General features: G+C 47.2%; 1 protein-coding gene across 4 annotated transcripts in view; it reads right to left on the bottom strand.

Moving 5' to 3' along the window:
• The window catches only part of ATP2B4 (ATPase plasma membrane Ca2+ transporting 4), a 91,239-nt gene that overhangs the window by 16,110 nt on the left and 52,755 nt on the right, over positions 1-22,374 (bottom strand). For 3 of the 4 annotated variants that reach the window (XM_087436742.1, XM_087436720.1, XM_087436735.1), the window contains exons 3-16: positions 18,217-18,414; positions 17,335-17,592; positions 16,741-16,866; positions 16,143-16,268; positions 14,946-14,981; positions 13,232-13,393; positions 10,469-10,683; positions 9,902-10,144; positions 9,072-9,313; positions 7,881-8,112; positions 6,803-6,982; positions 6,002-6,089; positions 5,218-5,324; positions 341-532 (exon numbers count right to left, since the gene is read on the bottom strand). In XM_087436742.1, coding sequence (XP_087292868.1) covers positions 341-532; positions 5,218-5,324; positions 6,002-6,089; positions 6,803-6,982; positions 7,881-8,112; positions 9,072-9,313; positions 9,902-10,144; positions 10,469-10,683; positions 13,232-13,393; positions 14,946-14,981; positions 16,143-16,268; positions 16,741-16,866; positions 17,335-17,592; positions 18,217-18,414 — 2,405 coding nt within the window. The remainder of the gene's footprint in view (positions 1-340; positions 533-5,217; positions 5,325-6,001; positions 6,090-6,802; positions 6,983-7,880; positions 8,113-9,071; positions 9,314-9,901; positions 10,145-10,468; positions 10,684-13,231; positions 13,394-14,945; positions 14,982-16,142; positions 16,269-16,740; positions 16,867-17,334; positions 17,593-18,216; positions 18,415-22,374) is intronic. The other variant, XM_087436729.1, reaches the window with a different exon arrangement.

The raw sequence follows: 22,374 nt of genomic DNA, 5'->3' as shown, positions 1-22,374 counted from the left end.
TTAACTGAGTGACCTTGAGAAAGTTACTTAACCTCTTTGAGCCTTGGGTTCCTCACCTGTAAAATGGGGATAATACCTACTTTGCAAAGTTGTTTCTGAAGAACAGAGATAATACATATAAGTGCTCATCATAGTGGCTGACACACAGGTGCTAAATTAATAGTAGATAAATTATCATCATCCCACATGAGCAGATGGAGACCCAGTAGAGCTGATCCTGCCCCAACACCACCGGGGAGAGTCCTGTCCTTACTCCTCAGTAGACACTACATCCTATTCCCCATGTTCCTTAGCCCCTACCCCATCCCTCCCATATCAGCCCACTCCACACGCCCTTCACCTGCGTGATACAGGCTCCAGTGAAGGCCACGATCACGGCCACCACATTGACAGTGAGCTGGAACTGCAGGAACTTAGAGATGCTGTCATAGACGTTTCGTCCCCACATCACTGCCTTCACGATGCTAGTGAAGTTGTCATCTGTTAGGATAATGTCTGATGCCTCCTTTGCCACATCTGTGCCTGCAATACCCTGAGGTAAGAATGGGAAGGGAAACAGTGAGAAGTAGATAAAGCAGAGTTCATCTACGTTCCAAACCCAGACTCCATTTCCTGACCTCCAAGAAGCTTCAGAACTAGGCACAACACTAGAGGGCAGACCAGCCACACAGACCTGATTCACAGTCCTCAACCCAGACTGGAAATTAGTTATCATTGATATTCCTTTCTCCCTTCCCTCCTACTCCCCCACGGTAGAAACTAATTGAAAGGGAGTGAACACATCTACCAATTCTACCTCCAAATTCTTAAATTTCTTTTGCCACTACCAGTACCTCATTTAAGTCCTTGTCTCCCCACACCTTTAAGTCACCCTATATTTTTTTCTCAGAGGAGTAGTCTGGCAGCACAGTTCAGATGTCCTATCTGTCTTCAAAATCCTGTCACTGAGAAACCACTAAAGGTTTCTGAACAGACATATCAATGGTTGAAAGCTGTACTTTAGAAACAGTAAACTCTCTAGTCTGGCAGTCAGAGCCCTCAACAAGTGAACTCTGATTCATTTTCCAGCCTGCTCTTATATAATCTTTCTGCTCAAAACTCACTGGTTTATTCACAATTCTCTGAATCGCTCATTCACTTCCAGAGTTTAGACTTCTACTCATACCACGTCCCCAAGCCTGGAACATCTTCTTTCCCCATCTATTTAAATCCTATCTATCTTGAATGTCCTGCTCAATTCAGCCCTAACTGCTTTACAAAACTGTTCCCAATTTCCCCAGCCATATTTCCATTCCATGTCTTGCAACTCCTGTGACCCACAGAGGAGCTTATTCGTAAATTTGGCTTGCACTAGCAGATTATTTGTTCTCTTTACTTGGTAGTATTATTTTCCTATCAAAATGGCAACAAATGAGTATCTATTAGGTAATCTATACAATTCAGTTTCCCCATCAAAAAGTTCTCTAATATATCTACACAATGACATACCATGCACTATAAAAAGAAAGGAGGGGGAAAAAAAAGAAATATACTTACTACTAGGGAATAATCTCCAAGTTATGTTGTTGAGTGAAAAAAGCAAGGTGGAAAAAAGAGTATAGAGTACGTATATAGGTAAGTAAAGATAGATGGCACTATAGGTAAGTATCACTTCTCTAAGAGGGTGGGATGTAAACAGATTATACATTTGATTATATTTTAAAGGAGCAAATAGAAGGATAAACCAAAAATGAAAGAAATGAGTGCCCTGTGGGGTTAACAGTGAGGCGGCAGGGCGGAGGCAACAGGGATAGAAGCTAGATTTCTATGAATAGACCTTGTTTGGTATATCTGACTTTAGAACTGTATAACTACTTTATACAAGGATAAACAAAATCAAGTTTAAAAAGAAATCTTTAAAATGGAAAGCAACATGATAGTTGGTAGCACAACCACACAGAGGAAAAAATGCTCCAAATGACTTGTTAAAAAACACAGTAACTTGATGGCACATCCCTAGTAGAAAAGACCTATGGGGTAAAAAGAACTACAAGAAAATCTTTAACTATTTTTAGTAGAGTTATTATATTATTATTGCTATTTTGAGACTATTACATATATTTTAGGATAAAGCAAATAATAGTTATGTGAATGTCATTACGAATCAAAATTTTCAGCTTAAGAGATATAAATATAAAATCAAGGAAGTTAAATAAAACTAGGAAATTAGAGTTGTATAATTCTAAATTTGAGTTGGAAATGCCAATTTGATTTCATGAAGTGTTTTACCTTTAAAACAAAGAAAACATGGGGCCAGCCCGGTGGCACAGCGGTTAAGTGCACGCTCTCCGCTTCAGTGGCTGGGGGTTCGCAGGTTCGGATCCCGGGTGCGCACCGACGCACTGCTTGTCAAGCCATGCTGTGGCAGCGCTCCACATAAAGTAGAGGAAGATGGGCACGGATGCTAGCCCAAGGCCAATCTTCCTCAGCCAAAAGAGGAGGATTGGTATCAGATGTTAGCTCAGGGCTGATCTTCCTCACAAAAAAAGAAAAAGAAAAGAAAAGAAAAACAAAAAAGAGACATAAAAGACATTTTCTAGCTTGGTCCATTGGAAATGTCTAGAAACAATGATTTACTCAGTAGTAAGGAAGACCCTGACATTCAGATTGTGTTCTCTAGATACCATTTCTCACTAAAATGAAGCAGGACTATTTTGAGAAATGAATGATTCCAGATCTAGAACAAGAAATATGCATGATGACTTTGGAACACCTTACCATGCAAGAAACCAAGAAAGCCATTAAAGATCACCGAGGATGGATCAGAAAGACTTGGCAGTGTCGAAGAGTCTAATGATGGGTTAGCAGACATCACAGTAATAATGAGGGCAATGGACTGAAACACATCAAATATACTTAAATCCATGAGTTCATAATGATGTTTAAAAAAAAACAATTAACTTTTTAGTAGAGTAATTTAGTAGAGTTAATTAAAAAAAATAAACAATTCATTGGTCACCTTTGGAAGATTCTAAAAAATCAACTTAGTATTTTGAAAACTGATAAAGGAAAAGAATCAAGCATTTAATCTGCCTTTCACATAGGAAATGAACCTCAGAGTAATCAAATAGTTGATGAGGGGAAGTTTCTTTTTATAGAAATATTCAAGTTAATAAATAAAGAAAATCAGAACATCATCATTTTGTAGCCCCTAATGAAAGACGGGATCTAGAATCTGATTGCTTCTAGAACTAACTACTAGTTTATAGGAAATACAAGGGACAAAAGAACATACTAAAGGATATTACAGGGATACAATCAATAAAATTCTATGTAGACAAACAACCTGGTTCCTTCAAAACTAAATAGCTAGGAAAAAGGATGGAAGGGGATTGTGCAGAAAAGAGTGAACACAGCGCCCCTGAGACTGCTGTCCTTAGAAGGCCTGTTTGCAAGGTTGGCCCTCACCGGCCTCTGGGAACTTGGCTCTCAGAATGCTCGCAGTCCACAATTAACTGAAAATTAACTAGTGGTTCACTGTGCATAGACTGTGCCCAAACAATATGGTTTCTATCGAACACCTGCTTCCTTCTAGGAGTCTGAAATGTACATGCTTGGCAAAAGATGCCTATACGACCAACCCGAATAAAAACCACGGGCACCGAGTCTTTCTGAGGGGCTTTCCAGGGTAGAAACATCACATGCGCATTGCTGTGTCTGCATTGCTGGGGGAAGAGGGTGCTCTGTGTGAGCAGTCACGGAGGGAGAGAGCCTAAGGCAGCCTGCATGTAGGTTCCTCCAGACTCTGCCTCTGACTTCCCCCTTACTATATCACTATAATAAGTCGTAGCCATGAGTACAACCATATGCTGAATCCCATGAGTCCTTCCAGTGAATCTTGGGGGCCCCTGACACAGGGATCCTATAGGATTGGTGGTTCTGAAGCTTTAGGATATGTCAGAATCACCAAGAGGGCTTGTTAAAACAGAGATTGCTGGGCCCCAACTCCAAGTTTTCTGATTCAGTAGATCTGGGGTAGGGACTGAGAATCTGCATTTCTATAGATTCCCAGGTGCTGCTAGAAGGAGGAGCAAGAACTACTGCTTCAAGTAGTTCTTCAAGAACTACTGCTATAGATTAAAAGATTTAAGAGATACATCAAATTGCAATGTATGAATCGTATTTGGATTCTGATTTGGACAAATAAACTATAAAATCCACACTTATGAAACAATTGGGGAAATGTGAACACTGACTACAGTAAGTACAGTAAGGAATTGATTTTGTTATGAGATTAATGGTATTAGGATTCTTTTAGATATATTTTATTGATACATACTTATCTTTCAGAGACACATACTGACATTTTTTTAGATGAAATGACATGATATCTTAGATTTGCTTCAGAATAATTCAGCTGAAGATGGGGGAAATAGGAGGGGGTTCCATGAAACAAGATTGGTCAAGTGATGATAACTGATGCTGGGTGACAGGTCCCTGGGGATTCATTAAACTATTCTCTCTTCCTTTGTATATTCTTAAAATTTCCTAGAATAAAAACTTGTTCTTGTTAAAGAGAGCACTCTATAGACAGATTACTTCTTGAATCTCCTTCCACTGCTCAAAATCACCAACAGTTCAATATACATGGGGGCTCACAATCATAAGCTACTTGAGTGTGAGGATAAACTTTGCAATCTGGGGGCTTCTAAATGTCCCTGAACATCAGAATCAACAAGTGTGCCTGTTAAGAAAACCCAGACATTTCAGGGACCCACCCCTGACGGTACTGGATCAAGATACCCACCTGGGGAACCTTGCGATATGGGATTTTAAATGGACTTCCCAAGCGATTCTCATGCTCCTTGCCTCACGGTGAAAAGTGGAGTGCTGGCCAGCGTGGGCCAGAGAGTGCATGCTCCGTACAGAACATGACTTCTCTACAGTGCGCTTAGCAGACAACATCACCACGGTCACGGGCAAGTTTAAGTTGGTCTTGCTTTCCTGGGTAATGATACTGCACGATCTCCCTGCCTGTGTCATCTATTCTTCATACTTGATGGGTCCCCCGTTATACATGTTACCATTGGCCAGGTGGGTAGGAGAGATGGAGTTAGAGAAAAGAGCACAAAGTGGGATATGAAGGGACAGAACACAGTGGGCTACCAGAAGCCTGTCCTGGCTTCCCACTGGAGAAGGCAGCTTGCTATCAGGGAGAGACACTGCCAAGCTGCTTACCATGGCAAAACCAACATCTGCTTTCTTCAGAGCAGGCCCATCATTTGTGCCATCACCAGTGACAGCCACCACCTGACGCTGCTCCCCAACAGTGCTGTCAATGATGCCTGGGAAAAAGAGACACACCACAGTGAGTCCACATATGTGCCATCTGAGGCCACTTGGCAAGCCTCCTGTTGTCCAAGAAAGGTGCTTTTTTAGTCTTCCTCCCTGGTCCCTGCCACCACCTCCCTTTCTACTTTCTTCTTTCCTTCTTTTTTTCCCTACGCTAGAGGTTCTATAGTATCACTCAAGGGCAGTAAATTGTTTCACGAGTAGCACTCTGAGCTAAGGACGTCTGTCCTCATCTGTCTACCCTGTATACCCTGTCTGGTGCCCTAAGGCAGCTATTGTGTGGTGGACAAAGCACTGAATGATCTGAAGGCAGAGACCTGGAGTCAAACTCTACCACTTCCACTTAATAGCTGGGCAGTTTGGGTAAGTGATTTGTCTTCCCAGCCTCAAACATCCTTATCTGCAAAATGGGAATAGATTAACCTGCCCTGCCTAGTTCACAATTACTACCAGCAAATAAGATATGATGTTTAAAAAAACCCTTTATTATATGTCTTATACTCACCATGGGCTCAGATGTTAGCGAAACTGGATGTTCTCCCCATGAGCTGGGAGCTCTCCTAGGACCTCCCTATTCAGGACGGGAGAGCTGCTCTGGCTGATGGTTCTTATCTGTCCTCACCCCGCCTGCCTCCTCTATCTCAGGTACCCGGTCAGGAGCCGACCTCACCTTTCACCAGTGTATGCTTGTCAGTGGGGGAAGATCGCGCCAGGACTCGAAGCTTAGGCCAGATCTTGTCCAGCTTTTCTTGCTCTACCTGCCAACACCAGACCACACCTGGGTCAGTCAAGCTCAGAACAGCCATCCAGGAAGATCCTACTTCTCCACACACTCTGAGCTTCTGGGACACCTGGTTCTCCGCGGCCCACGGGGGAGTGCTCTCCCAGCCTCCGGTGGAGAAGAGGCAGCCACAGTCTCCAAGGGCGGATTCCCCGATGGTGGCCAGCAGGCCCTGCTTGCCTTCCTTTTCCTCCCAATTCCCTACCTGGGAGCCAAGCCCCTATTCCTTAGACCCTTGACAGGAGGATGGCCAGGGCTAGTTGTTGGCTCAGGTGGCTAACGTGGTGCTTCTGAGGTCTGAGGTTTGATTTCTACGTAGACCAGGAAGCTCTGGTCCGCTCCACACCCAGACCACGTCCTCTTACAAACCCGTGTCACTGTTTGTCACAGGGCAGCGACAAAGGAGGGATGAGGTAGAGGGAAATCAGTACAAAATCATCCCATGACTGAAAAAAATGGAAAGATGTGAGAAATTAGTGACGCTGTCTGAAAAGATAGCTTGTGAATGAAGATAATGAGAAGAAAACTCCCAATTTTACTGTCAGAGCAGCTTTGGTAGAAGGGACGTTTCTCTACAAATAGATTTTACTTTAAACACCACCCACTTTCCCCCATATGTCAAGATGCCTTACACGAAGACTGGCCCTCCTCTTGCCAAATGAGGCCCTGTTCCGCCCACTCAGGACCCACCTCGCCCTTCTCGTTACGGATGAGTCGGTTGAATTCTTTGCCTTCTAAGCATAGGAAGTCATCCCCAGGTGTCACAATGCCACATTTGGTGGCGATGGCCCGGGCTGTGTTGATGTTGTCACCTGTCACCATTCTGACAGTAATGCCAGCTCCTTTGCATTTGGCAATAGCTTCCGGTACCTGTGGAAAGGAGAGATGGGAGTGGTGATGCCTGGTAAGCTGCCCCTGTTCAACCGTCCCTTCACTGGGGACAGGAAAGAGGCAGCGTAGAAGCAGTGCCATGAGGCACAGGTGAAGTCTGGTCATTTTTATATCTCTTTCTGCTCCTGCACTTCTGTCCTACCCACAGTTCTCACATTTGAATTCACCTTATTATACCACGAGTTGAAGGGGAAATTTGCTTCAGGAGCCAGGTGTAAAAGCCTACTCTGCCACTCACAATCAAGCAGGGTGTGTATGGCCTTCTTAGATTTGGCCACTGCCTTCCTTTCTATAAGAACTTTTTACGACTCTCCACCTCCTGGCCCATGCTCCAACCATATCAATTCTTTTTAGTTTCCCAATGCGTGACACCCTCTCATGCCTCTGGGCCTTGACAGTTGATAGTCCATCTATCTAAACTTCTTAGAAGCAGAGACTTTTTCAATGCCCTCATGTTGAGAGTGGTGGTCAGCTGTTATAGGGGTGCTCAACAAGAATGCATTGACTGAATGAAGGTGCATAAAGTTGGTGTCCCTGTTAATTCAGCCTCCTGACTATTCTTAAGTACCAAATAACACGCCCAATAAAACCCACGCTTCTTGACCCTCAGACAGCATTAGCTGTAGGAATGCCACCTTCTACCATTTCAGCACTCTCCAGCAGTTCTGTGAAGCAGGAAGCACAGAAGCAGCTACCCCTGCAAGTGAGAAGCAGTTAGGTAACTTGCCTGGGGTCAAACAAGAAACAGAACTCGTACCCCAGTTCCTGTGACTCCTGTGGCCTCCCATTAGGTCACACTGGACCTGAACATGGGCCAGGGGCCATTGGAAGCCTTCCATTCATGTTTTCTGGCCCTTTCCCCTTGCCAAAGCCTCACCTCTGGGCGCACAGGGTCCTCAATGCCCACCACTGCGATACAGGTCAGTTCAGTGAGGATTTCGTTCTCATTGTCCCATGGGGGCTCCACATCATTGAAATCCCGGTAAGCTACGCAGATAGTCCGGAGTCCCTCACAGGCCATGGGCTCAATGACAGTGCGCACCATCTCATCTCGGTCCTTATTCTTGAATGGCACTGCTTCCCCTTTCTTGTCCAGGATTCGATTACACCTGGGGAGGCACACAGTCAGAAAGCAGCACCCCTTTCCCACCTAATATACCTCTATATGACATTCTGACAACTCTGCATTACTCCTAATGCCCAGAAATCTCTATCTGTCATCCAGCTGAGTTCCTTTTTCCAAGGTGGGGTGGCCTGTAGCTAGATAATGTCTAGGTAGGCAGAGCATATCCCATATCATCTGTTCTTACTCATATGTGAATGCAACACCAAGAGTCATTTGTGGATCACCTGCTGTTTTGAACTTCTCAAAGGTAGAGAGATTTTTTTCAATCCCCAGTATGTAGAATTGCACTCAATGCATAGAGTGTGCTCAACAAGAAGGTATTGACTGAGATACGGTGGCTAAGGCCAAGCGGGGCACTTGTTAATTCAGTGACTGGCCCTATACCCATGTAGGTCAGCTTTTAATGACTGTCTATGGATTGTCTAGCCACTTTGATTAAGTTATGTGACTTCCTGTAATCAGAATTGAGAATGAGAAGGAAAAGGTAACATAGAACCAACATTTCTAGTACTTGCTATGTGCAAGGCATTTTACTTACATGGAATCATTTAATCACAGTAACCCTGTGAGATGGGTGGGTATGCTGATCTGTTTTCAGATTAGGAAATAGAAGCTTGGATTGCCTAGCTCTGAATCCTGGCTGGGCCACTATTAGCTGTATCACCTTGAGCAAGTTACTTAACTTCCACGTACCTCTGTTTCCTTATCTGTAGAACAGGGACAATAATAGTATCTACCTCACTGAGTTGTGAGGATTAAATAAAATGAGCCACCTAAGATACTTGAAAACAATGCTTCGCTTCAGTAAATCAGATATTAGCCATGATGTCACCACCTGGAAGGAGGGCTCGTTCATCATTCAGATGATTCAGTGTGGGGCATGTCAAGAGACCTTCCTGAGGGGAGGATCTTGAAGGAATAAGTGGGGGCAGGGGTGCTCACTTGCGCAAGATGATCTCGGAGGCGCCCTTGCTGTACATGCGGTAGCCACCACTGGGCTTCTTGATGACAGTGCTCATTGACTTGCGCACTGAGTTGAAGGTGTACACCTTGTAGAGCTTCTCCTCAGGCACCTCACTGCGCACTGCGTGGTAATCTTGCTTCAGGTCCGTGACAAAGCCCAACAGAGCACACTCGGTCTTGTTGCCCACCTGCCGCGGCAGGCCTCCCTCCTTCTCTGGAGGCTGAGAGAAAAATGTGCATGAGACTATTGAATAAGATGCCTCAACCAGGGAGAGAAATTGGGAAGAAAAGAACCCCCCTAAAAAACTTTCACACACACACCCAGAGCCCACGGGGAAGAGCTTTTGTTTTTTTCAAGGGTAGGCTGACAGTGGTCAGTGGTGACTGTAGTTCTGAGCCATCCAGGACTTAGGGATTTTTTAGTTTGCCCTGGGGATGGTGCTGGTGTCTACCCCGTGTGGGTCTTACGCTAACACTCTCTCTCAGTTTCTGGAAAGTGAGTAATTTACTCCTGATAAGCCCAATTCTGCTATGGGCACGAGGTCTCTCCTTAGAATTATTGCCTTTACATGGTGATTGGTGGGCATTTCCAAGCCATAGATTCTTACCTGCCTCACCCTACCCATCCCCAACCTACTCCCATGGATTATTCCCTAGTCTCACCCCAAACATGTTCACTGAGGAGTGAGAAATGGGATGTGGGATGGCAATCTAGGCAGAACAAACAAGAGAAAACTAGTTGTCTCAGAGAAAATTAATAGTCCCCTCCAACTACCCATTCTAAGTGTCCAGGCAAAGGAAGAGCTTACCAGAATCTTGGAGGTATAGGCACTGTTGATAGAAATGCCATTGACAATAAGGTCCAGGACCTTGGGCACGAGGACATCAGGGCTTGGGATCTGATGGTAATGGGTGTCTCCAATATAAGCCTGTACCACAGTCATGCGGTTCATGGTCAATGTGCCTGTCTTATCAGAGCAAATGGCTGTGGCATTGCCCATTGTCTCACAAGCATCCAAGTGTCGTACCAGGTTATTGTCTTTCATCATTTTCTACAAAGGAGAAGAGAAAGGACTTCAGGGGGACCAACTGAGTTCTGCCAAATACAAGTCAAAGTACATCTCCTAGCCAACATCTCTCCACATTTTATTCTCCTGTCCCACACAAAAATGCAGGATACTATTCTTGGGAATCCTCTTAAGATTCTACTGGGTTACTTAAACATTGATGTAACTGATCAAGATGGTCCTTCCACAATGCCAGCAGCTTTTGCTCTTGTGAGGCACAGAACGGCCTATCCTTTAGCCAAAGGCTACAAGGCACTCTCCCCTCCTGTCTCCGTTCTAAAAGAAGGGACGGTATCGTTCCAGTCTCACCTTCACAGAGTAGGCCAGTGAAATGGTGACAGCCAGTGGCAGCCCCTCTGGCACAGCCACCACCAGTACAGTGATGCCGATGATGAAGAACTTGACAAAGTACTGGATGTAGATGGGAGTACACTCGGCCAGCCATGGCCGGCGCTGTATCACGAAGTTGTCAATCACAAAGTACAGAATCAGAATGAGGACTGTGATGGCAGACATGATCAGACCTGTCCAGGAAACAAGTCACATGAACCCAGGCTCGAGGGCATTCCTAGGGCCCTAGCCAGATATGGATTGGCATAAGTTGTAGGCTTTGCTACCAATTTTCAGAGCCACTATCTCCAGGAAGTCATACCAAAATCCCCTGTCCATTCTCGGCTGCTTGTACACTACAGTGGAGGGAAAAGACGCTGGTTTTGCATTTCAAAGACACAGGTTCTAGTCTCAGCACTGCACTAACTTGACGTGTGGCTTTGGACTAGTCTTTTACCCTCTTTGGGCCTGTTTCTTCTTTCATAAATAAGGGGGTTGGTCTAGTTTTCTGAAACAGCATTCTATGATTCTATCTCAGACCTAATCTCTTCTCACAATTCATAACGCCTTGACTGTATTTGCTTATTTCCTAGGAGTTTATCAATTTGGACCTTTCCTCAGTAGCCTGTGAATGTTGGGCAATTCACAACTTGTTTACGGTGATACCCCTACGGTGCCAGCACATGGCCTACATGACTAACCCTTGGAACGGTGCTTCCCCAACTTTCTTCCTGACATGGCAGAGACAGAGGATGACAGTGACAGCAAATATTCACGTTGTGCTTACCACGGGCCAGGCAAGCCCTTCACATATACCAACTCAGTTAATCCTCACAACACCCTGTGACATAAGTGACCATTATCATCCCCTTTTATGAGGAAACTAAGGAACAGAGAGGTTTTTGGTATGGTATATTAGTAGGGGGACCAACCATCCTGGTTTGCCTGAGACTGAGCAGTTTCCTGGGACATGGGACTTTCACTGCTAAAACTGAGAAAGTCCCAAGCAACCTGGGACAGGTGGTCATCCTATACCCTGAGGTAAATGGAAGAATCTGCTCGGGTCAGACAAAAACTGGCCTAGGGGCTCCAACTGCTCTGGGTGCTGTCTGGCCACTCTGAGGGCTGAAGGGATCAGCACCTGGGCACTTGTACCCATCTGTGGCACAATATCTGGGGAGAGCTTGCTTCAAACCCTAGTCTGATTTGGGTCTTTGCTTTTCCTGAGGACCTGATGATTCAAGGGGATCAGAGAAGGCTAGATGATGGTAGCAATTAAGCATGTACTTTGCTTCTTCAGAGTCAGGGCTAGGGTGAGGCAACCAAGGCACCTAGGGTGCAAAATTTAAGGAGGCATTCACTCTCAGGGTGGTGCAAGCCACCTCACTTGCTCACCCTAGTCCTGGCCCAGCTTGACACATAAAATAAAACAACAGAAGAGACTCATGACCAGTCACCAGGTAGCCTGTACTCTCTGAGAACAAGGCAGGCGTTGGGAGGAAAACAGGGGGGGCAGGTGGGGTCTAATGTTTCAACCCTGTGTGCCAGGCTCAATAACTTGATTTCACACCTGCAATTCATCTCATCTGTGTATAGTCTATATGCAAGAGGTTTCACAGTAGCCAAAATTAGCTGGGTAATAGAACCGAATGAATGGGCTAGACTAACGCTATCCAGTAGAATGCTATCCACAGTATCTCTGTAACAGTAAAATGTTCTCTGTTTGCACAGTCCAATATGGTAGCCATTAGCCACATGTGGTTACTGACCAACTGAAATAAGGCTAATGTGACTGAGGAAATGAATGTTTCATTGTATTTCCAAACATGGTTAATGGCTACGGTAGTGAATAGCATAGATTCTTGCTACTCAGTGTGTGCTTAGTGGATCAGCAGCATTGCCATTCCCTGGAGGCTTACTAGAAATGCAGAATCTCAGGCCCCAGCCCAGACCCCCTGAACCAGAATCTGTGCTTAACAAGATCTCAGGTGAACTGTATACACAGAGAGGTACTGGGCTAGACTATGATTGTGGTAAACAGAGGGGAGGGTCAGGATATGATTAAACAGTGGTAAAAGGCCCTACCTTGAGGGATATGTCCACTGAAGGAGCAGTCTTCCTTTCGTTCTCTCCTCCAACCCCCTCACACACACCCCCCCAATTGAAAGAAGGTAGAAGGGGCTGCGGGGAATGTAGAGGCCAGCAATGGAGAAGGCACTTCCTCTCACGATACACAGAAGTGCCTTTAGTGACCTCTCCTCTGGAAAGACTTTCTCTAATCACTGTCTTCCTTTTTCCTCCAGTCCTTATTTTGAACTTATTGCTCTGTGTCTGGCCAGATGCTACCACTATGCTAGGAAATTGCCTCCAGCCAACAGCAGCCATCTCCTAAGGAATTTATAAGCCACTACAAGAGACTGGTAAGCGGTTATTAAAGTCTACCTTCTTGCTAATGTAAATCTCCCCTGTGTGACATCAGTCCTTTACTTCTCATTTATTTGGATGAAAGAGACTTCAGGGCCTCTAACCATTACTTGTAGGAAAACATTTCTCTCTGAGAAGGCCTAGGGAGTGGACAGAGGGTGGCAGGGAGAGGGACACAGCTGCCTAGACTGCACTAGCCACTCGGGAGTTCTAGCTTCTTTCTGCCAGACCTGGGTGGAGCAGAAGGAAGGAATCAACGCAGCGGAGGAACCAGAACCACACTGATCGACAACAGCAAGAAGGCTCCGCCCCACTCACCAGCTTTCCCAATCTGCACAGCCAGGCGTGTCAGCTTGCCCTGCAGCACTGACTTCTCCTTTTTGGGCAGCTTGGCCACCTTTTTCTCCTTTTCCTCATTGTCGATCCCCTCCTGGCTGTTGAGTGGCTGTATTTCCAGGGCCACTCCATCCTGAGTCTTTGCTAGGGTATACACACAAATAGGACAGGTGAGCAGGCAAGGTAGTAGCATCGAGTAGAAGGCAGGTGGAAAGAAAAAACCCTTCTGTCTTCTTCCTGAAACACATGTTGACCCTGACAGCAGTTCTGTCACCCCATGCCAGACAGGGAGCTTGCCTTCGACCCTCTATTAGGGCCTTTGGAGTGATCTTCCAACATCTGGAGATGAAATAGGGGTGCCTTTAGGGTATGGATTTCCTCTTCCGTGGCAGCTTCCTGGCTCCACCTCAGAGCCCCAAGGCAGGTTTATTCCAGCAAGAGGATTAGTCATGCGACTAAGTGCTGTTACCAATAACCATCCTTCCTGGAATTCAGTGCTTAAAATAGTGAATCTTTACTGCAGAAAGGGGCTGAAGAGGAAGCCTGGCAGATGTTTCTAGAGTATGAGGGTCCTGATCTGCTCTGTTAAAAGGTTCATCTCTATATAAAGACTGTTGGGGAAGAAACAGACCCCAGACACAGATATTTTCCAATTCCTTCTTATATCATTTGAAAGATAGTAGAAGGAAATCCCCTTACTCCCCTGCCTGATGAACGTAGGGAGGCACAGAGTGAGATTTGGGGTTAAGTCTTTTTGGCGAGAGGGAAGAAGCTGTTGTGGGGGACCCCCTGGAATAAGAGAAAGCAGAGATTAAAGACAGACATATAAATCCATTTTGCTTTAAAAAGAAGAGTTAGAGAGATCTAAAATTAAAGAATTATTTCTGTGGAGCCCTGGTTCTTTGATGTGATGACTTTACTTCTAACGACTACTATGACGTGGGTTACAAAGGAAAAACATCTCTAGGAGCTCAAAAGAGCGATTCTCGCTGGTTCCCAGTTCCCCTCCACCTTCATCCCTGCAGAGCTTGGCCCCTCTGATTAGGACGCCCTTCCCGAGATACTGTCTCTGCTGTCAGACTCAAAAAGAAGACAGAGACGGGATGTAAACACAGCCACCAAAACAGAAACACACATCAGAGCAGGAGGAAGAAAACAGACGGTGGACAGAACAAAGAAAGAGGTGGGGAGAGAGGTACAGAGAAAGGGCTGTCTCCAAGCACCCCTGAGAAGACTTGCAGAGAAGGAATCCAGACTGGAAGAGGACACTGATGAGGAAGCTAGCAAGAGGAGGGTGCAGGGACTGCCCACCCTTACTCCTTCCACCATAAGGACTCTGGGTCTTCCAACCCAGAAACTGAAACTGATGACCGTTGTTGTTTAAATCTGGCCTAGGGCAACGAAGCAAAGAGTTAGCACTCTGGGAGCAGCCGATCAATCCCACGAGCTCCCCAAGAGAAATCTTGACATGAGGTTCCATGAGCCAACAGCAGAGAGTGCTGTTGTCCCATCTTAGATTGGGACTGGGACCTAGAGACCACCCCCAAATCTCTGCACCTTCCTCAGGATGAGGCATCTGGGCCACAGCAGCAGGTAACAGATTTATGGAGAGGAAAGGGAGAAGGCAGATGGCCCAGAAAGGTCTGGTTTGAGTGTGGGCAGGTAGAGACAGTAAATGAGTGGGTGGACAGGTTACCTTTGTTGCGATTTTCAGGGACTCCTTGTTTTTTACCTGTTTGAACAAGAAAGAAAAAAGTGGGGTGGAGACCCAAAGTGACTATTAAGAGATCAGATATCCAATTTGTTGGTCCTGCTCAGAGCCCAGAAGGGCGATAGCAAAGGGGCTGAGTGCAGGGAGGGAACGTAAGGGAAGCTCACATCTCTGCTTCCATTACTTCTTACTAGGGGCTCTCATGCCTCCTAGGGATGGGAACCAGAGCACTCCTGTAGCGAGTGCACACGCACACCTGAGCCGCTTCCTCCTGGAGTACGGCGCTGCTGGGAGGGCGTTCCTGGCCTGAGCCACATCACTTGGCGAGATGGGGAAGGGATTAGGAAGCGAGAGGTTTGAATTGTTGCTGCCTAATGGCAAAGGCCCTGCGAGGAGTCTCCACGTCAGTTCACCAGCGCCAGGCAAGCTTCCTCCTCATTCACCTGCAGGGAGCTGCAGGAGTGAAGAGTCTAGTCTTGAGGGAATGCATTTGGTTTCCTTTTCATAAACTGCCCTCCACTAAACAGCTCAAGATGGTCCTCCAGCCAAGTGGGAGAAATCCTTCTCTCTTCCCAGGGAATAAGGAATGCTTAAGGAAAGGTGTAGATCTGGTTTTAGTGTCTTTTTCTCTTTTGCCTTCTGTTTTTCCTTCCTTCAGGAACAAGTGAATGGCAGACAGGACTAACTTTGGGGCAGACATTACCTCTCTCTTCCCACTCTCCTGCCTGTGTCTCTCTTCCACTGATAGCCCATAGTTTCGACAGGAGTCCAGTTTCTTCTCCTGGCCAGTTTTCCCTTAGCCTGGATGGTTCATTTAACCCCCACGTTTGAGGAAGAAAGGGGCAAGGGCGGGAGGACTGTGCAGAGGGCCTCTGGGCCCAGAGCACTAGCCAGCTCGCCTGGGGCAGGCTTTATCACTCATCCCTTCGCAACCCATCAAGAGACCCCACAATCAAGGCTCAAGTGCAACCTGATTGGGGAGCCTAGAGCCAGGACCTGGTTCTCCTCAGAGGCCCCTGGGGAGCCAGGTTGACACCTTTATCTCAGCACTGGGTTTGTATCTCTGCACTCGTCATCCAGCAGATTCTTTGAACCAGGGCTTCCATCCAGATCTGCTCCCTTGCTTCCCCCTTTGTCCACGGGGATGCGAGGGAAGAGAACCTCAGTCTGAAAACTCCTTACCTTTTTTCTTCTTCTCTTCCTCTTCTCCCTCACTGGCCCCCAAGAGGGTAAAGATAATTCCAGTCTGGGAGTTGACACCCACAGCAGTCACTACCATCCGGCCAGAACCTTCCATGACATGAGTCCCTATATGAGAAAGGAGAAGATGGGAGGAGTGCTGTTTTTTTTAATACCTAGCCATGCTTTGGTGTAAGACACAAACTTAGGAAAAAAACACTCCCTCTTCCTTCCTCCCCGTGGATAATGATATACTCAGCAGACAGCAGAGAAAGGTCAAGAGCTGGGCCCATTGAAAATAGACCACGCAAACGGAGGGTGAGGAGGAAACTGTGTCTAACTGCTTTGGGGTGAGGCTCCTTCCCCCAGCTCCCACCCCAACCCGCAGAGCCCTTCCAAGGCCCCTGTGGCACTGCTTCCTAGAGAGCCTCTTTAGGTGGCCTGATAGCCTCGTGTTCAACCCACCAATATGCTACTGCCCCAGGTGAACCAGGGAGGGAGACGAGGCAGGGCCAGAGAAAGAGCAGAGCCTGCGTCAGGCTTCTGCGGCCAGCTGTCTGCAGGGAGGCAGAACGGGAACTGGGGGAGCCAGAGGCCACACCTGAGAGCAACATGGGGTCTCTTTCTAGGGACTTCTTGACATGGTCTGATTCCCCAGTCAGAGAGCTCTCGTCAATCTTGAGATCGTTCCCCTGGATCAGGATCCCATCTGCAGGCAGCAGGTCACCTAGTGAACAGATGGGAAGGGGAACAGGGAAAGAGGGTGGGTAAGAGCCTGGTGGAGACAGGGACCATCCAACCCTATCTCAGGGCTGCTGCCACGGGCTCTACCTATAGGGCAATGGCCCAGGGAGTGTCTGGAGAGCCTTTGAAAGACAACTTCAGCTGTGACAACCTTTTCAGCTATTATAAATTCAAATAATTACTGATCCCCAAACACCTTCTCATGGTGTAAATATTATATACTTTTACCCTAAGACATGCAGGGTACAAGTCTGACAATCTTTTGGGAGAGTTTCAGTTACTTCTTTCTTTGAATTTCCTTCCCACAACTCGCTTATGCTCTAACCTGGAAGCTAACACAATTTGGGGTCTTATCTTTTTGGGTCCTTAGCAATTCCCAGCCCCTTTATGCCACAGGACCTCGCCTCATGTGGGGAGGGAGGCACAGGTACGAGGAACATGGAGCTCTCACCGTATTTGATTTGGGCGATGTCACCCACCACGATTTCAGCCACGGGGAGCTGGATGATGTGACCGTTGCGGATAACGGAGAACTTCTGCTCCTTTTCAATGCGGTTCTGCAGCCCCCGGAACTGCTTCTCTTTGCTCCAGTCATTGAAGGCAGTCACGAGCACCACAATGATCACTGAGAACAGGATGGCTGCCCCCTCAATCCAGCCGGCTTCTGCCTCCCCTTCATCTTCTGGGCTACTGATGGCTAGACCACACTCTAGCCCAGGGAACGGAGAGAAAGAGTCACGTAGGGGCTTTTGTTGACATTAAAAATGGGGGTAGATTGCTTCTGCAATCCCCCAGAATGGAAAGTCAGGGAGAGAAAATAATAGAAAATAAAACTCTTGGGTAAAAGAGCTATCCTCTGAGGAGATCAGAGGACAGCAGGATTGGGCATCATCTCATCACCAACATAACTATTTATGCTAACCCAAAAGAAACAAATGACTAAATAGCACAAAACAACACCAATGCATATTATAGGCAAGTCACATGTACAGAACTTATGATTCCCAACATGGTCAGGCTACCACTGCTATTTCCCATAATGCCAGAAAATTGGTGGGGCCACTTTGAGAAGCAGGGCTTTGTTGGTTGAATGAGGGTAGAGAATTTGTGACATTCCGATAAGGATGGGAGAAAGGGAAGGAGACCGTGGAATCAGGATGGGTTGGAAGAACAGCTTACTAGCTACTTGCTGGTTTCCTTTGGGGAACCCACCCTGGATATCGGGGGAAAACCTTTTACGCTATAACCTGCCAACCACCGATATTAAGTGCTTTTTGGTGGTGGTAGAAAAGAACCCAGATCAGAGTCATGCTGGGCTGTTCAAGACACTCACGTTCATTTTCTTCACCAGGGGGACGATAGAAGGACAGGACCAGGGAGATGATGGCTGCAATCTCCAGGATGATGAGTGTGACATCTTGAAGGGCTTCCCACACTAATTCTAAGAAGGTCTTGGGCTTTTTGGGGGGGATCACGTTCTGTCCAAACACTTGCTTACGTCTCTCCAGATCCGCAGGGTTCCCAGATAGACCTGAAAAGGAGATAGGAGAGGGATAAATGAGTGAGAAAAAAGGGGAAGAGATGAATGATAGAAGAAGGCAGTTAGAAGACCCCTTGATTCCTGATTTGCCCAAGCATGAGATTCAGTTACAGTGACCAACCCCCTCAATTTGCCCAAGACTCGGGGTGTATGAAACTTTGAGTCTAAAAATAGGCAAACTGGGACAAGTTGGTAAGAGGGGACTCACCCCTCTTAGTCTCCAGGGTGAGCTAACCCAGAACTGACACTTCTCCTCCGTGAGTATGCTCCAGGCTCCAGCTCCAAGAACACTAACATTAAATGTTTCCTGGGACTCACACTGAACTTTTCTATCACATTAACATGTAGAGGCTGGTGATGATTTAAAATCAGTTAGCTTTCATCCACTGGCTATCTGCTCATGGTCATGCTACGAGGCTGGGAGACAGAGCCCACTCAGGAGTCCTGATTCCAAGTTCCAGTAGCTTTAGGAGATCAACAGAGCAGAGGCTCTGCGACTCTGACTTCAGGCATCCCATTTAAGCACACATGCCCCTACTTTTCTGCCACACACACACAGACATAAACACACACCACTAAGAGGTACTACTATTTTACCAAGTACTATGTACTTAGAGAAGTACTAGGTACTAAGAGAAGTACTACTTAGACTAAGTACTGCTACTAAATACTAAGAGAAGTACTACCTCTATTAGGGCTGAATAAAAAGAAACAAAAAAGGTGAACCCACCAAGTTGGTTAGCACACAGTCCTTGATGCTCAGCACGCTCCCACCGACACACATGTACGTTTCCATCCCTGCGTGAGTGTGCACACATCTCCTAGGCGTGTTCCCAGAGAGAAAAGAGGCAGAATTCTTCCCAGTGCCTTCCTTATATTTAGGCCCCTCTGCTGGGTCCTGGGGGCTTACAATTTGAGGAAAAGGGATAAATCCTGACACTTCAACTAATGCCTGTTGGCATTTATCAAGCTGTTTACACACAGCAGCAGAGCAGGCCTGGTTTTGAAGTTGTTGGCTGCACTGTTTAATGGGTTCGCCACGGGCAGGGTGGGGCAACCTTTGTCTGGAAAAAAGGTGGTCAGCTGAGGAGGGTTAGAATCAGGACAGGACACAACGCAGCTTCACAGAGAGTGCAAGGAAAGGCAGACGACTGGAGAAAGTGGAGGTGCTGGTGCCCGAGGATTTCCTAATACTTCAGTCAACATGAAGACCGTGCCGCTGGCTGGGGCTAGGGGCACAGGAGGAGACCAAACACCTACTCTCCATCTCCACTGAGTAGGGCCCAAGAGTGTGACCTTAAATGGCAAGAGGAGAGATCTGGGTTAGACGTAAGGAAAACATTCAGACAGAAAAAGATGTTGAAAATGGGAAACTAGGTGCCCAAGGGAGCCTTGTTTACAGGGTCTGAGATGGCTGCCATTTCTCCACCCGAAAAACAAAAACCATCAGGAGAGGTGCTCGAGACACTCATCTGTCTGGGAAGGCAGATGCGGGACCCTGCTGGAGGTAAAGTGGGGGGTGAAATGGCACTCGTGCAGTCGGGGAGTGGAGAACACTTTCACTTGCTAGTAATTAGGAGAGGGAAGTGGGAAGCAGTGGGGGGAAGTGGTGCCCGCCACTCTTATCCAGGTCTTCTGCCTCCTGGTGCCCCAATGCACCCACCTCCCTCCAGCTGAGCGGCACAGCCGACCTCTGCAGGGGAGTGGGGCTTGGCCAAAGCACAAGAAGCAAACCGGGCTGCTTCCCAGAGGCTCCCTGCCTCCAGCACTCTGAGAAGTCAGGTTCCCAGTAGGAAAGGAAAGCAGAGGCCTGGGAAAGGAGTGTTCCTGGGAGGGCGTCTTGATCCCCAGGCAGGCAGAGGCAGAGTTGCCAGGGGGCAGGGCCCTGCTGGTTCTGTCTCCCCAGGGACCTGAGAGCAAGGCTATGCCAACTTGGGACTGCCATGCTGGAAGGCCAGGTTTGCTTGAGGGAAAGAGGAGTTTGATAATTTGTTAATCTCCCTGGGATGTTTCTCAAGGAAGCAGGCTTCACAATGTAAAGAGAGGAGATGCTGTTCCTTCCTTAACAAGGGTGAGCAGATGACTATGAGGGCAAACCAAGATATCAGATATCAGAGAGCATCAGCAGGGACATCCAGCAGCCTGGTGAAGGCCAAAACACTAACAGGCTAGCTAAAAGCACCCCATCTGAGGTAGCCCCTGCCCCTCTCTGTTCTCATAGTAATGCCCTGTAATCATCCTTGACTCCTCCCTCTCATCCACCACATCCATTTAGTCAGGAAACGCTGTCAGCTTCACCTTCAAACTAGATCCAGGGTCCACCCCCCTCACTTTCCACTGCTGCCCTCCTATCCCGGGCCTCCGCCTTCTCCTGCTTGGACTCCTGCAGCTGGCCTACTGGTCCCCTTGCTTCCACCCTTGCTCTCCTGTCCTCAGTCTCTTCCCCACAGAATAGCCAGAAGGATCTTTTTCAAACCCAACTCATGTCACTCATCTACTCAGAATCCTCCAGTGGCTTTTACTTGAGTGAAACTGGGCACCAAAGACCCTATGCAGGCCTGAGTCCCCTCTGAGTCCCCAGCCCCCACTCCTCATCTCCTGTAATTCTCCCCTTGTTCACTGAGATCTAGCCAAGTGAGCCCTGCTGCTGCTCTCTGCACGCACTTGCCATGCTTCTGTTCCAGGGCCTGCACAAGACACTTCCTGCTCAGAGTCCTCCTCTCCACTAGGTAGGGCTCATTCTCTCACCTCCTTCAGGCCACTGCACAGATATCACCTTCTGAGTGAGGCCCACCGTGTTTAACATTACGGCTCGCCTGCCCCGCACTCTCCATACTGCTTATCCTGCTCCATTGTTTCCCTCGACAGGTTTTCTCCCCTAAGACACTATATGATGTATTCACTCATTGTATTTGTCTATTTCTCTCCACAAGGGCAGGATTTTTGTCTTTATTCCTTGGGACTACAGCAGGGCCTGGCACACCATATGCATACAAATATGTTGAATGAACTAAATGAATGAGTAATAAATAAGATCACTAAGACTTAAGCAATTATATGTGCCAGATGGTTTCACCAGGCACATTCACATCTTCTCATTCAAACACTGCAACTCCCTATGTGGTAGCTACTATTATCCCCATTTTACATATAAGCAAACTAAGGCCTGGAGAGGTTACATAACTACTGAAGCTAGTATGTGGCAGAGTCTATACCACTCCACAGGAAGCAGTTGGATGCCAACCTACACGCAGAGGGGCCTGGGGTGTGGAGGCGGCTGCACGCAGCTGTGGCCTCATTCTAGTGACCAACTTGTCCCTGTTTGCCTGGGACTTTCCAGGTTTTAGCACTGACGTTTCTGCCTCCTGGGAACCCCCTCGGTCCCGGGCACACAGGGATGGTGGGTCACCGTACTTCACTCGCCACAGCGCAGGCCCACATGCTGCCTGCATCCAAGCAAATCAGCCTCGTTCCCCCTGTTTACAACTGGGGTGAATTAGTCCTGTCTTTCTGCTGTCCTCAGGGATGGTGACACCAGGTCTGTCAGAGTTCAATCTATAAATTTTGTACGCAATACAAGGTTCAGTATGGCCTTTTTTGGACCCAAGCAAATGAAACAAGACACATTATAGAAAACAAAAAAGGTCAGGCCTTGCTCTTGCCTAGATGTCCTAGTAAGTCACACACTTCCTTTTTGCCACCTTCTCTCATCTCTCTGCTTCACCTGAGGTCAGCCTAAGCTCTTACAATAGCTGCCTTAAGAAGTCAGGTGGCTGTCCCAGTCCCAGCATGCTCTGTGGCAAGGAGGGGCAGGCTGGGACTGTTAGCACACGGGTCTTGGGAATCCTCTCTCTGACATGTGGCAGGGCATGGGAAAGCCATGTGGCAATGGGAGCTTGCCCAATCCCCAATTTTGGACCTTCCGTTCCAATTCTTCCTGCCCCTGGGAGA

This window comes from Ceratotherium simum, chromosome 2 (assembly GCF_057802395.1).
Source record: "Ceratotherium simum simum isolate JZ-2026a chromosome 2, ASM5780239v1, whole genome shotgun sequence".
NCBI lineage: Eukaryota > Metazoa > Chordata > Mammalia > Perissodactyla > Rhinocerotidae > Ceratotherium > Ceratotherium simum.
The sequence above is the reverse complement of the archived record's forward strand: the minus strand, read 5'-3'. Positions and strand labels throughout refer to the sequence as shown.